At 42.7% G+C, this 13082-nt stretch overlaps 1 protein-coding gene across 1 annotated transcript in view; it reads right to left on the bottom strand.

Moving 5' to 3' along the window:
* UBAC2 (UBA domain containing 2) overlaps positions 1–12738 on the bottom strand; it is a 93222-nt gene extending 80484 nt beyond the window's left edge. The window contains exons 1-4 of the mRNA XM_042867109.1: positions 12634–12738; positions 4597–4724; positions 1245–1364; positions 715–821 (exon numbers count right to left, since the gene is read on the bottom strand). Of these exons, the coding sequence (XP_042723043.1) occupies positions 715–821; positions 1245–1364; positions 4597–4724; positions 12634–12664 (386 nt within the window). The 5' untranslated portion in view covers positions 12665–12738. The remainder of the gene's footprint in view (positions 1–714; positions 822–1244; positions 1365–4596; positions 4725–12633) is intronic.
* Positions 12739–13082: the final 344 nt, after the last annotated feature.

Here is a 13082-nt window from a genome sequence, read left to right as displayed (position 1 = left end):
AATCTTAGCATGGTGCTCAGCATCTAAACTCTTGCCTCATGAGCTTCTATTACTACCTCAGAGCATGTGACATCTGGAAACTCAAGTCTATATGAGGCTGATGTCTCTTAACCACAAAGGCTCTGCAAGCTCTATGGTTCTACTACAACAGATACACCTCCTATTAATGGCAGAAATGTCAAATACAGATGACACAAAACTCAACCATTAAATATCTTAAAGCTTTAAGAACTTTAAATGCAAACAAATTAAATAATATGCTCAAGCTTTGAAACACACACGTATGAAATACCAGAATGAAATGCATATAACTGCATTTAAAAGTGAACATAAAGATACGAATTAGAGTTAAGCTATCTTTGGCATTTAAGAAAGAAATCAGTACCAACCTGATTTCATTTACAGGTTTATTGAACAAAAATAAATATGGTGCTAATTTGTGCACTGTAAGCCACTTCTCAGTCATGCTGACAATGGATCTGGCGCTAACAGAAAGGAAAATCATTGTCAGGTGGATAAATTTTAAGAACCTTAGCCTCAGATCACAATTAGAAAATGAGTGTTAGAAAATATTTCTACCACAAAACATTTACACTGGAGTTCAAAAGGATTATGCTTAATTTAAAAGGTTACATGAAGAAAGGCTTTTAAATTCAAACCTACACAAAATATTCCCTTAAAATCCTATCTAAAATAACACTAGGAGCTACTTACAAACCAGAAGGCAAGCTGTTGATGGTGATGCCAAATACATACTGAGCAGCTTCTACAAGGAGAAGATCAAACAAAGCTGACAGCATCCAAGCACCCAGTAGAAAGGACTAGAAAGAAAAAGGTTAATTTTAATTCAATTCCTTAAAAATAAGATTTTAATATATCTCTTAAATAAGAAAATCACTACACTAGTTCAGTCAAGACAAATATAATATTTAGCACAGCATAAATTCAGATGTAAATGTTTAAATGCTGAAGAATGAAAAAGAGTTTGATTTGTTACCAAAAATAAATTCTGTGGATGCAGTAACTTTCAACTGATACAGATGCAAACTTAGAATAACCCACTGATTGCAAGATGAACTTAAATTCTGACTTACAGAAACCCAAATCACTTTAAAACTCTTAAATGTATATTTCTATATGGAATATTAGTAATAAAAACTACAATATTAATCTAAGACTACAAGATTCAAAACAGTGTAGAAAGTAATTTCCGATAAAAGGAGAAAAGCAACTCTAGGACTTACTGAAAATTTTCTGCTGCCGTATCTTCTTTCAAATATTCTGAAGTTGTAAATGAGCAGGCTGCTGCAGAATGTGTCTTTCAGATCAAGGCATATCACTCTCCCACATACAAGTCTCCAAATCTAGAAGGTTGAAGATTGTTACATTAAGTCTCTCTACCCTCACAGAAATTCTTCAGAGCGCTTGTGCTCAGAGTGAAGGAATATAAAACTAAACTCAGACAGCAGGAAGGCAGTATGGCATTAAAAGAGGGAAATAAAGAACTAGAATTCTATAGAGATTTCAAGAAGACTGTTTAAAAATGTTTTCAAACAAGAAGTCTATCTATTAAAACAGATCTACAATTTAAATCAAGTCAACCCCAGTTTTCATGATCCTAGTTCGTGTTTACAAATAAAAATGGAAACACTAACCCCAGTAAATGGTATAGATTATCAAAAAATTATTTTTAAGTGACCTCCAGAGACCATCTAAACCAGTGTAGTGCTCAAAGTACGTTCAATCAGTTCAGTCTGCTTGCAACCATGTCCAGTCAAGACTTGAACATCCACAAAAAATGGAAGCTCCACAACCTCCCTAGGCAACTTGTTGCAGTACTTGGCCAATCTCACAGACAAGAAAAATAAACGAAGTATTTTTATCTAGGCAGAAGTTCCTAAGTTCCAACTTTTGTTTGTTACCTCTTGTTCTAATCAAAGTGCGCTTCCAAGCAGAGTCTGGCTCCAGCTCTTCTGTAATCATTTATCAGGCACTTTGCAGACAGGACTAAGGTATCTCCTCTCCACCTTCTTTTCTCAAGGCTTTTCACCAAGTTCTCTCCTTGTATACCACATGCTCTAACCCTCTGTCATTCTAGGTGGACCCACTCCAGTGGGGTTCCTGAGTTCCTTGCACTGATGATCCCAGAACAGGGTACTTGTGAGACCACATCTGAGCACTGTGTCAGCTAGCAGGGAAGGATGGCTTGCCTGGATCTACTGCCACACTGTCATTAACACAGCCCAGGAAGTGGTTGGTGTTCTTGGATGCATGAGCACACTGCTTACTCCTGTTTAACTTGCTGTCCACCAAGATCTGTAGGTCTCCTCTACAGAGCTGCTTCCTAAGCACTTGCTCTCCAACCTGCATTCTTACTGCCTGGAGTTATTCTGTCCCAGAGAAGGACTTTCTACTTCACAAAGCTCCCATTTCTTCAGTTTTCCATGGTCTTTCTCAACAGCAGCCCTGTCTTCCGGCATATTGCCTACACCCCAAAATTGGGGTCACCCACTAATTTGCTGAGAGTTTAGTTCTTGCCGTCATTCAGGTGGTTAATGAAGTCACTAAACAGTACTGGTTCCAGTACTGAACCCTGAGAAGCCCTCCCCTAATTACTACCTGACAGGTTGACTTTGTACCAGTAACCACAACACCAATTTTCCATCGATCTATTAATCCATTTATTCAGTATATACCTCACCAATTTGGCACAAAATCAAGGACACTATGGGAGATGGGTTAAAAGCCTTGCTAAAGTCAAGGTATACAAAATCCACTGATTTCTCCTTATTCACAGTACTACTTGCCTCACAGAAAGTAATCATTTGGTCAGGCACTGCTTCATAGAAATAGAGAACTGTGGAGATGAGACTGTCCAGTCCAACACACTTGTTCTAAACAAAGTCAGCTAGAGGGGTACGTTAATTGGCCATCTCCAGACTGGTTTTGAATACCTCTAAGGATAGAGACTATGCAACTTGTTTGGGAAACCTGTTCCTCCATTCTATCAGACTTACCTTAAAATATATTTCTCTTTAAGTGAAATTCATTGTATTTCAATGAATCATCTCTTGTTATGTAAATAAACAGCACTGAGAAGAGTCTGGCACCCTCATCATTATTCCTCCTTCTCCCATTAGGTATTCACACATACTGGACAATCCACCCTAAGCCTCTTCTTCAGGCTAAGCAATCCCAGTCTCTCCTTGTACATCAAATGATCCAGCTCCTGGCTGTACCCATGTACCCAGTTCTATCTTATAATCACAAACCTAGAACAAAGGACAGCACTCTGGATGTGGCTTCACCAGGGCTGAGTAGAAGGGAAGGAGAGTCCCACTCAAACTCCTTGTGATGGATATTATACTCCATAGGTGTCTTCCAAGTTTGTTCTCCTACAACTCCCTGCAACTGGCCTTATTCCCTCCTCTCAGGGAACCTGAATTCCATCAGGAAATTCATGGTCACTGCAACCAAGGCTGCACCTGTTCTTCACACATCCCCAGTGAGACCTGTCTTGGTTTTAAGTAAGAGATCCGGTCAAAACATTTTCCCTCCTCAACTCCTTGAATATCTGTGCTAGGAATTTGTCACCAAAGCAGTTCAGAAACCTCCTTCAGAAACTCCGCTGTATTGGCCCCCGCAAGCACATATCAGCATAGTTAAATCCCTCCATGAGAGCCAGGGCCTGAAAATGTAAGGCTTCTTTCAATTGTCTGAAGTCCTCATCTACTTCATAGTCACAGGATCAGTCTGTAACAAAGTTACAGACCACAAAGTTGCCTGTGCTAGTCTGGCCCCTAATCCTGACCCACAAATTTTCAACTTCCCCCATCATCCATCAGTTCTGCACAGTCCCAGTCCTCTTTTGCACTCCTTGCCTACCTGGGCTATTCTTCCTAAAGAGCCTGTACCTGCCTGTTGCAGCACTCTCATCACATCTCCAGGACTACAGTGAGATTATGGCACATTAAAGGTAACACAGCTCTCGTACTTGACAAGAAAGATCACAGAGTGCAACAACATGCAGAATCACCAGCTAGGCCTAATAATTGTTAAGGCTTGTAGATGAGGAACAGCAGTTCTCTTCAACAGAAAAATTTCAGTTTCTCATAATTCACTATAGCAGAAGGTACAGTGTGACATTTATGTCCTCTGTCCTTAAAATAAATGGTAGGTTATCAACAGTAGCTGATCACAATAGTCTTGTCCAACCTCAAAAAAAATTAAGCACAAGAGGATAACAGACATTCATATCAGAACACCTCTATTACTATTTGGGTTAAGTCACACTTCGCTCAAAGCAAGCTTCCCAACTGCAAGGAGAGATGACACAAACAATCATTTCCCAGGCAAAAGAAAGAAGTGAAAGGCTTATGTTGACAGTTTCAGATCAAGTTTTTCTCGCTTCAAACAAAAAGCAGGTAATGGCCTGCTACACTCTGCTGCAGACTACTAGGGTAACTTAAAAGCTAAGAACAAGCTGGTCTACAGCAGTAAACAAAGGTAAAGAATCAGAAGAGAAAAAGAAAGGAAAAAATGCACAGAAGAGAGTCTCTTGCAGTCTCTTTCCACAAAAAATTGACCGATCCTTACCTGAAAATCCTCTTTTATAGCTTGTAGGTTATACGCAAAGAACTTCTGATAATGTTGGAAGAGCAGAGTCAACAGAATCGAGATGGCACTTGGGACTAATAACAGACTCTTTGACAAAGGTGCTTTATCTTAAAGAGAAAATAAACAGAAAAACACTTTAGAGGAAAATCTCTTCCATTTAAAAAGTGCCATATTTAGACAGGCGATCAGCAAACAATAGTGCATCATCTCAGTTTTATCTGATCAACTTCCTTTGCAAATAGATAGTAAAAACACCTCAACCCGAGGAAGTCTTCTCGGATTGATACTAATGACAATTCGGAGATACTAATGACAATTAAATATTCATTAGACATCTTGTCTTCAACATTCTCTCATGAAATTAATTGTTTGGTTATAATTATTCAAAGCTCTCCATACCTATGGAGATCACCTCTCCCACACAGATTAGCTCTCCTAACACTCAGTGATGTTTCAGGAAACAAAACAATTACTTGTTACTAGCAAAATAGTCATGTAAATGGACTTCAAACAAATACAGTTGTTTCTTTTGTGTTTGAGATCAACCTTTATTCTCAAGGCTATGAATAAATGTTGTGAATAAGTTTCCTTTCTCTTCACCATGCTTGGATCCACCATTCAAGGAGGAACGTTTAAGCTAGCTTACACAACATTCATCCTCCTTCCATTCAAACACTGTAACTATTAACAAAGAAATTAATAAAACTGCATGTGTGAAATCATAGCTTCTTCCCCTCTAAGAGCAGGAATTTCAAAAACAACATTCCAAAGAAAGCATGCAGACAACAGTGAACACCTTCAATGCGCATTTACTAAAATCCATCAAGTGGAACATCCAGCACAAGTATATGCAGCAATTCATCCTAAGCACTTGGTGCAGCTGCTGCAAAAAATCAGGCATTGATACAGCCATTCAAACCAGTATAAAATCTCTGAAATACCACTCTATGACTTCCCCCTTTTTCACAGCTGCAAGTTTTATCATATTTACTTCTTTCCCAGCACCCCAGTTATAACACAGAATCTATTCATCTATGCATCTGCATTTTTGCAGGTTACTATCACAAAACACGTAGCTCTGCTGTCACTATTCTTAGATAACAAAAGGAATAACATGATTAAAACTACTAAAGGGAAGTAAACACAGTGATCACTTAGCACATAATCCACATAAACCATCATAAATGATTCAGTCAACAACATCTGCCACGTACCAGAAGACTGAACTGCCAGAAAAGGAAGATGATAATAAGCACCAAAGCCAAGATTTTAATCATAGTACAATCTCACTACCATCAAAAATAGGTTATTACTGAGTAATCGAAGCAGGATCCACACCCAAGTGCTAACTGATAGCTTCAGGAACTTTCGCTGTCAACTGTCTGCAGTTCACACCACCTTGAGATTCTCAGTCTTCTGTCACTCACCAGGTGGGGGAAACATCTTCCGATGTGCATCGTATCATCTACTTGTGCTTATAATTATTATTTCAGATCCCGACTGTACTTTTGAGTTCAGCACTTATAGACTCACTTTCCTTACTCCATTTAAATAATCAATGCCTTGGAAGTACTACCCTTTTGGAGAAATTAAGCAGTGACTTGGAACAACACAGGCTCTACTCCTACAAACAGATTTTCTTCAGGAATTGGATCAGGAGAGTGGCAACATCTGGTCGTTGTTTTTCAGGTTTTTTTAGTACAGGAAAATTATCCAGCTTTCAATTTACCCATTTGTTTTTATTTCTCTAGTAACAAGGTTTTCTATAGTCTACAGATGTCCCTTTTTCAATTACTCATTCAACTGATTCATTTTAATGCTTAAAAAAAGAAATAAAAAAAAAAAGAAAAAAGCCAGCATTCCATTAGTAAACTTAACTTAGATAATATGAAAAGGTCAGTTTTATAACCAGAATACAAGAGAAAGTTGAAAGCAAAGACTAATCAGACGCATTATAGTAGTCACAATGGTAGACATTCCTGAGCCAAAGTTTGATAACACTTGGCATTTCACATTATTGAAGGAGTTTAAACACATTTTACAGGAACTCTTTAATCCCACGATGTACACATAACAATCCTGTTACCATAAAAAACACAGTAAGCAAATCATTAGATATCTCTCCATACCTTTATATTCCTACACAGGTTTTATACCTGTTTTCAGATTTCATTGTAATTTTCCATGCCATTAGATCATTATTAGAATCATAGAACCCTAAAGTTGGAAGAGACCTCCAAGATCATCCATTCACATACCACCAATGTTGCCCACTAAACCACGTCCCTCAGTACAACATCTAACTGTTCCTTGAACACTTCCAGGGTCAGTGACTCAACCATCTCCCCGGGCAGCCCATTCCAGTGCCTAGCACTGCTTTACAGTTAATACACAAAGTTCATTTCTAATTTGTGCGTGTTCAAAAATCACCCACAGAACACCATTCAAAAGTACAAACATGCCATTTTACCACAGTCTCCCTTTTAGCTTTCAGATGAGACCCTTTAAACCCTATTATAAAGGATAGAACTTAATTTTTAAGCCCGTCACCTAGTGAAAAACCACATAAGTAACCAAGCCATTACTGTGACAGCTCCCCACAGGGAAAGTCACATGAGTAACGGAAACTTCTACTCTCAAGTTTCTCAAAATGTCATCCTACTTGAGAAGTGTATTGCTGGCCAGTTAAATGAAGAAAGATTACCTATTTCAGATGAACAACACAACTTCCAAAACACTTTTTTTCAAGTGTTTCTGGTACACCCAGTATAAGCCAGTAGTTTGCCTTACCATTCAACACCATACAGATCCTTACCAAGGACTGCTGCTGTGAGGCCACCCGTGAGAGAACCCCCCTGCTGCTGCCAGTACCATCTGCATCTACCTGTAAGACCAGAAACAACTAAAGAGGCCAGATACTGCACAATTAGGCATTCTGACACCCAGATTAAATGCCTTGATTAGAATGGAAAGGTAACACTCAGGAAGCAGAATTCTGGTCTGATAGATCTGCAACACCATGCGGGATGCAAACATGTCCTGCCAGTCCCCATGGTATTGCTGTCTACAGGCAGCACTAATATATATGTGCACAGGGAGGAAAACACACCTCTGTTCCTCCGTGTCATGTAAAGAATGTAGAATGAAAGGATAAACTCTCATTTTGACCCTGAAAAGCTAAAATGTACCAAATGTTATCTTCAAAGATCTCAGAATATATTTGCAATCCCAAAGCACTTTTTAAGTGACGATTCATCCAAGCAACAGGCAATAACAGCATCATTGCTGCAACAGACAGATAAGTGAACAGAGCAATTCTGTAACACTGGTGAAGCATGCCAAAACCACAATGAAAAACACAGAACCAGCCTTCACTGCAGATCTTTGCTTCTCTCTGGTGCACTGGAGAAGTTCTCACCAAAACTACCCTCATAAATTCCCAGAAGCATCGCAGCCTACCACTTTCTTGGTGACACTGCCACATTCAAAGGACAGAACTGAGGAACAAGAGGTGTCCCTGGAGACTTTCAAAGCAAGGCTGGATCAGGCCTTGGGCTACCCGATCTAGCTGTGGTGTCCCTATTTGTTGCAAGGGAGTTAAACTAGACAGCCTTCAAAGGTCCCTTCCAACTCCAAGGATTTCATGATCTCTCACAGAGGGGGAGGCTGATGGCACAAGCTGTTGCAGCTTCAGAAGCCACCACTGCATTAAGAAGAACACGAGAGCTGCAGTAGCAGAGTTTTTGAAATGTTTTTCTGTTCCTTGCCTGTTCAGCATTATTGGTGAGGAGATGCAGCAGCTGAGAATACCAAAAGAGGCAGCAAGACTAACCTGCTGTTCAAGAATGACTTTTCAGGGAACAGCTTCACCCCTTAGACTGCTATTGCGGGCCCAAGACTCAAGTGTTGACTTGTGAGAGGACCTCACTGCAAACCCCAGCTGACAGGCCGTGGCTGCAGAAGCTCAGGTTAGCTCAGGACATTTCTCTGCAGATCCCAAGTGAACACACACCAGAGCTGCAGAAGAAACATGATCTGTAATGGCTTTTTAAACTGTCACCTGGAAACATCCCCAGATGAACTGCCTGAGGCAGCCTCATCACTTCCATACAGACAAATTAACTGTTGGGGACCACAACAACAGCATGAAGTACATATGAACTATCTGATAATGCCTATACACATTGATACACATGAGATACATGAGTCTTTCAAACCATAACTGATGGACATGCGAACGCACAGTTTCTCCTATATCAAGTGCACTGGCAGAGTCAGTAGTCTGTGGGGCTTTTTTTCATTTTTTCCTGCCTTCAGCTGTCATTCAGCTATTCATCTACTGCGTTTCACAATCTGAACAAGAACCAGCAGCACATCCACTTGCCTAAAGTGGCATTTCAAAACAGAGTTTTCAAGGAGTCTTACTTCTCTCCCTTCAGACACAAGTCTGCTAGCACACCACACAGAAATACCATTAAGAGCATGAACGATTCATTTTGAGTACTAGGAAACCTTGCTTATCCTTCATCGTAATGGTTGCTGAAACTCACTATCTGAATTAATATCCAAATAGTTTTTAAGTGTTTACCAGACACCACGTGCTTCTGGGAAACCAGAATAATTGTATCAGATCTGAGGATCTGAGATCTAAAGCCTGTTCTTTGCTATCATGGTGCACTGGGTCCTGAACAGCAGCTGAAAGCAAATCAGAGCATGCTGTGGAGGGAGGACAACACGAGATACTGACACGTGTAATGCTGCTGGAGGAAGGGGGAAGATGTCACAAGCCGGCACACCAGCTGTGAGGACTGAACTCTTCCAAGTGATCACTTTTTAGGTCAGTTGATCCAGTAATTATTTTTCCAGTGCCTCATCCTTTGGAATAGAACATGCAACACGAGAGGACCCTGCAAAAATACTGGAGTTATTGCTGCAAGGATGATATGACTGAATGACATATCCTTGCTCACAAAAGCAACTCCTGCCCCTATGCACGGAGCACAGGCACAGGAAGGGGATGTTCTGCTCAGACTGCCTCATCACAGCGTACTCTGGTGGTTAATCAGCATGATGTCTGCAAGTGAATGCAGTCATAAGAGTGTCACAACAGGAAGGGATTTTCACCAGAAGCTTATGAACTTAGCGCAGAACCTTAGCATACATCCTCTTAACATGGCAAGAAAAATCTAGTCTGCACTCCTGTTATGCTACAAAAGACCAAAGGATTTCAGTCCTGCAGCAGAAATGCGTTTGGCAGGAAGAAAGTCAGAAAAGAGACCAACGGTGATCACATTTTACATCTGTTTTCACAAGACATTGGTAGGACTGTAATCAAACCTATAACCTATACACTTACTGTCTAAGGAGGAGTTGGTGTTAGCCTAGGTTACAAACTGCAACAGATACCAAAAAAAAAAAAAAAAAAGAAGAAGAAGAAGGAAAGAAAATCTTTGTTTTAAATAGAACATTTGAAAAAAGAAAAAAAAAAAAAAAATAGAAAGTGAAACAGTGCTTATCTAGTTGAGCAGTCTCTTCTTCCTCCCTTCCTCCCAGCCACAGAGCATATTACCCTACTACTATTAATACACAATGCCGGAGACATCAGGTACAGCTACAGCACTGTGCTGCACAGATCCCCAAGGTGGTCTGAAATTAGCTAGCTCTGTGGCAGAAGTGCAACAGCCACATTTTTGCAGCACGCAATGACTGGCTAATTGAGCTCCTGTGGCCGCACCGTTCCCAGGACTCAAGCTCATGTTTTGATCCACACTGCACTCTAGCATGCTGTTGTACAAGCTGAACTGTTTTCCCAGATACCACTAGACTGCTTAAAACTTATGCACACAAGCCAGATACAGTCAATACATACTCCATTTTTCCTTTAGTCACATCACAGAGCATCAGCTTATGTAGTTTAATTATTTTCCTAATGCCTGCACACAGCACACTTCAGGTTACACAAGCTGAAGAGCACATTACTGCACTTCTGTCTTGGGGATATTCAACCAACCTTGAGCATTCCACCACAAGGTTCACAGAGAGGTTAATGCCTACGTAGCGTTAGAGGAAACCCTTACATATAAGTTCAAAGAGCTCGCCTCCCTACTGCTGCACAAAGTACTTTGTGCACAGTAGGCAAAGTAGTCAAACAATTTTCAGGTGTAGCAAGTGGATGTGCTTTAAACTTAGACTTCGATTTTACCTTAAAACCAAAGATTAGCTCCAGCTGACTCTCCTACTGTCCATACCCATGGACAGCAGTGAACATAGCAGCACTACAGCTCTGAGCAGCTAGCCCCACACCAGCCCTGATACACTCATGCTGGCCTCTGCTGAGCTGCTGAAGCATTTCAGTAGCATTATTCATGGGATGTGAGCATCTGGCAAAATGTGACAGATACAATCATAAGACGGTTCGGGTAGGAAGCTGATCCTGAATTTGTTCTAGACACTGCACTGAATACAATGTAACAACACTCAAATTGCTTCTCCCTTGGCAACACAAACTATTAAACTCATCTTTGCATCTTTGTAACGTTTCCAGAGTCTGCAGTAGTCCACAGTCACTTACTTTGCTTTATTCCAAAATTAGCAAAGTGAATAATAAACTAAGAATTCAAAGAATGACTATAACATCTTAGTCCAAGGTGCTACCAATCTTCCTTGGATCATTATTACCAGATGGAGTAAAAAGTTTAAAGCCAGCTGCAATTGCAGCCACTAGGAGTCAACAGCTACATTCTCCCGTCTGTTTCAGACGAGGATTAAACATGACGTACAAGAACCAAAGAACTTCAGATGAGTTAAAGAACCATTTAAGTTCTGATTAAAAGTTTCAGAATCAAAAAGTTGTTTTTAAAAAAAGGTGACCGGGCCAAACCACTACACACCTGCTCCTGGAAAACTGACTGGTGAAATTGGTGGAACACTTTGCCTAAGGAGCCCATTCAGACTCACATTACCAACACCCGGTGGAGCTCTGGGGTCACTGGTTGTCCATTTTGGCATGGCTAAAGATGAGAACCTTGCTGGAAGGTGTGACAACAAGGCGATGGGACAGAATGCAGGAGCCACTGGCATTTCTGACATGTCAGAAGACACTAAAATCCTTACTCTGTGATAGATAAAACCAACAACTAGGTCAATTTCTAGATGACCTAAGATAGGAATTCAAGGCCAGGCTGGATGCGGCTCTGGGAAGCCTGGTCTGGTAGTTGGCGACCCTGCACATAGCAGGGGGCTGAAACTAGATGGTCATTGTAGTCCTTTTCAATCCAGGCCATTCTGTGATTCTATGATAAGTGACTGAAAAAACAACAACAACAACAACAAAAAAGATTTACCAAACTGTATCACTACGTGGCTTGTACCAAACACTACAGGTGTTACAAAGGCACTCAGAGGTGGCACGCTGGGCTACGAGAGCCTTCAGCCTGACCCGCCGCATCACTTGTACTGCAGTCTAACTAGCATCTATCTGGTTGTCCTACCTGGAGTGAGTTGGTGAGGAGCGCACTTTGTACCAGTTTATCAGAGAAAACAAGGAGGTTGAACTGCACACACTGTGCCAGCAGAACGGCATCTCCGCGGGGCCAGCACGGATCATTCTGCTGACCACCGTTCACCCACTCAGCCAAACCAGGCACCTTCTCACGCCACGTACTTTCTCGCAGCTTTACACATCGTCTCGCACCTCCGAAGAGCTGTTCTACGGCGCAGAAACAATCGCCCACCGGGAGCCGTCATTGCAACACGACGTTACCAGACCCCCCCCACCCCCGCGTCGGTGCTCCCCGTGAAACAGTCAGGACCCATCGCAACAGTCGGCTCTCGGCCCGCGCCTCGCACCGGCCGGTCGGAGCGCCCCCCGCGCTGCGGCGCGCCGTCAGCCCCCCCGCTGCGGAGCTCCCGCCGGCAGCGCGGCCCCGTCCCGCCCCGTCCCCCGGCGGAGGGGCCGGCCGTCCGCCACGCTGAGACGCCGACACACCCCTCGCCGCCGCCAGGACCAGTACTCACAGAGCCCGTTGGAGCCGGTGCTGGTGAACATGGTGGCAGCCCGGCGGCGGCCCAGCCGCGGCAGGCGCCGCTAGCGGAACCCCCGGAGGCCGGGCAAACCCCACGGAACCGCGGCGGGCCCAGGGACGCGCGAGTAAGGCGGCCGCGACGGGCCAAACGCCGCCGCCAGCGAGCGGGCAGCGCCCCCTACCGGGACCGCCGGGAGGGGAAGGCGGCGGCGGGTGCGGGGAGCCGGGCGGGGGCGCGCTGGAGCGGGCCCCGTGGTCAGGATCGCGGAGAAGCGAGGTCCTTGAGACGCAGGGGAAGCCGAGACCGTGGAAGCGGTGTTGTTTGAGCGACTGGGTCGTTTGCACGGTCGGGAGGGATGTTGTCTTTGCTGTGAACCTCATGGCTACAGGGAATCTTGGGTCACGGTAGATGAGCTGTTTGCTGTACAGCCATCACACAGC

This window comes from Lagopus leucura, unplaced genomic scaffold, assembly GCF_019238085.1.
Source record: "Lagopus leucura isolate 7727_CA_CO unplaced genomic scaffold, USGS_WTPT01 Super-Scaffold_100001, whole genome shotgun sequence".
NCBI lineage: Eukaryota > Metazoa > Chordata > Aves > Galliformes > Phasianidae > Lagopus > Lagopus leucura.
Note: the sequence above shows the minus strand (reverse complement) of the source record. Positions and strands in the feature narration are given on the sequence as shown.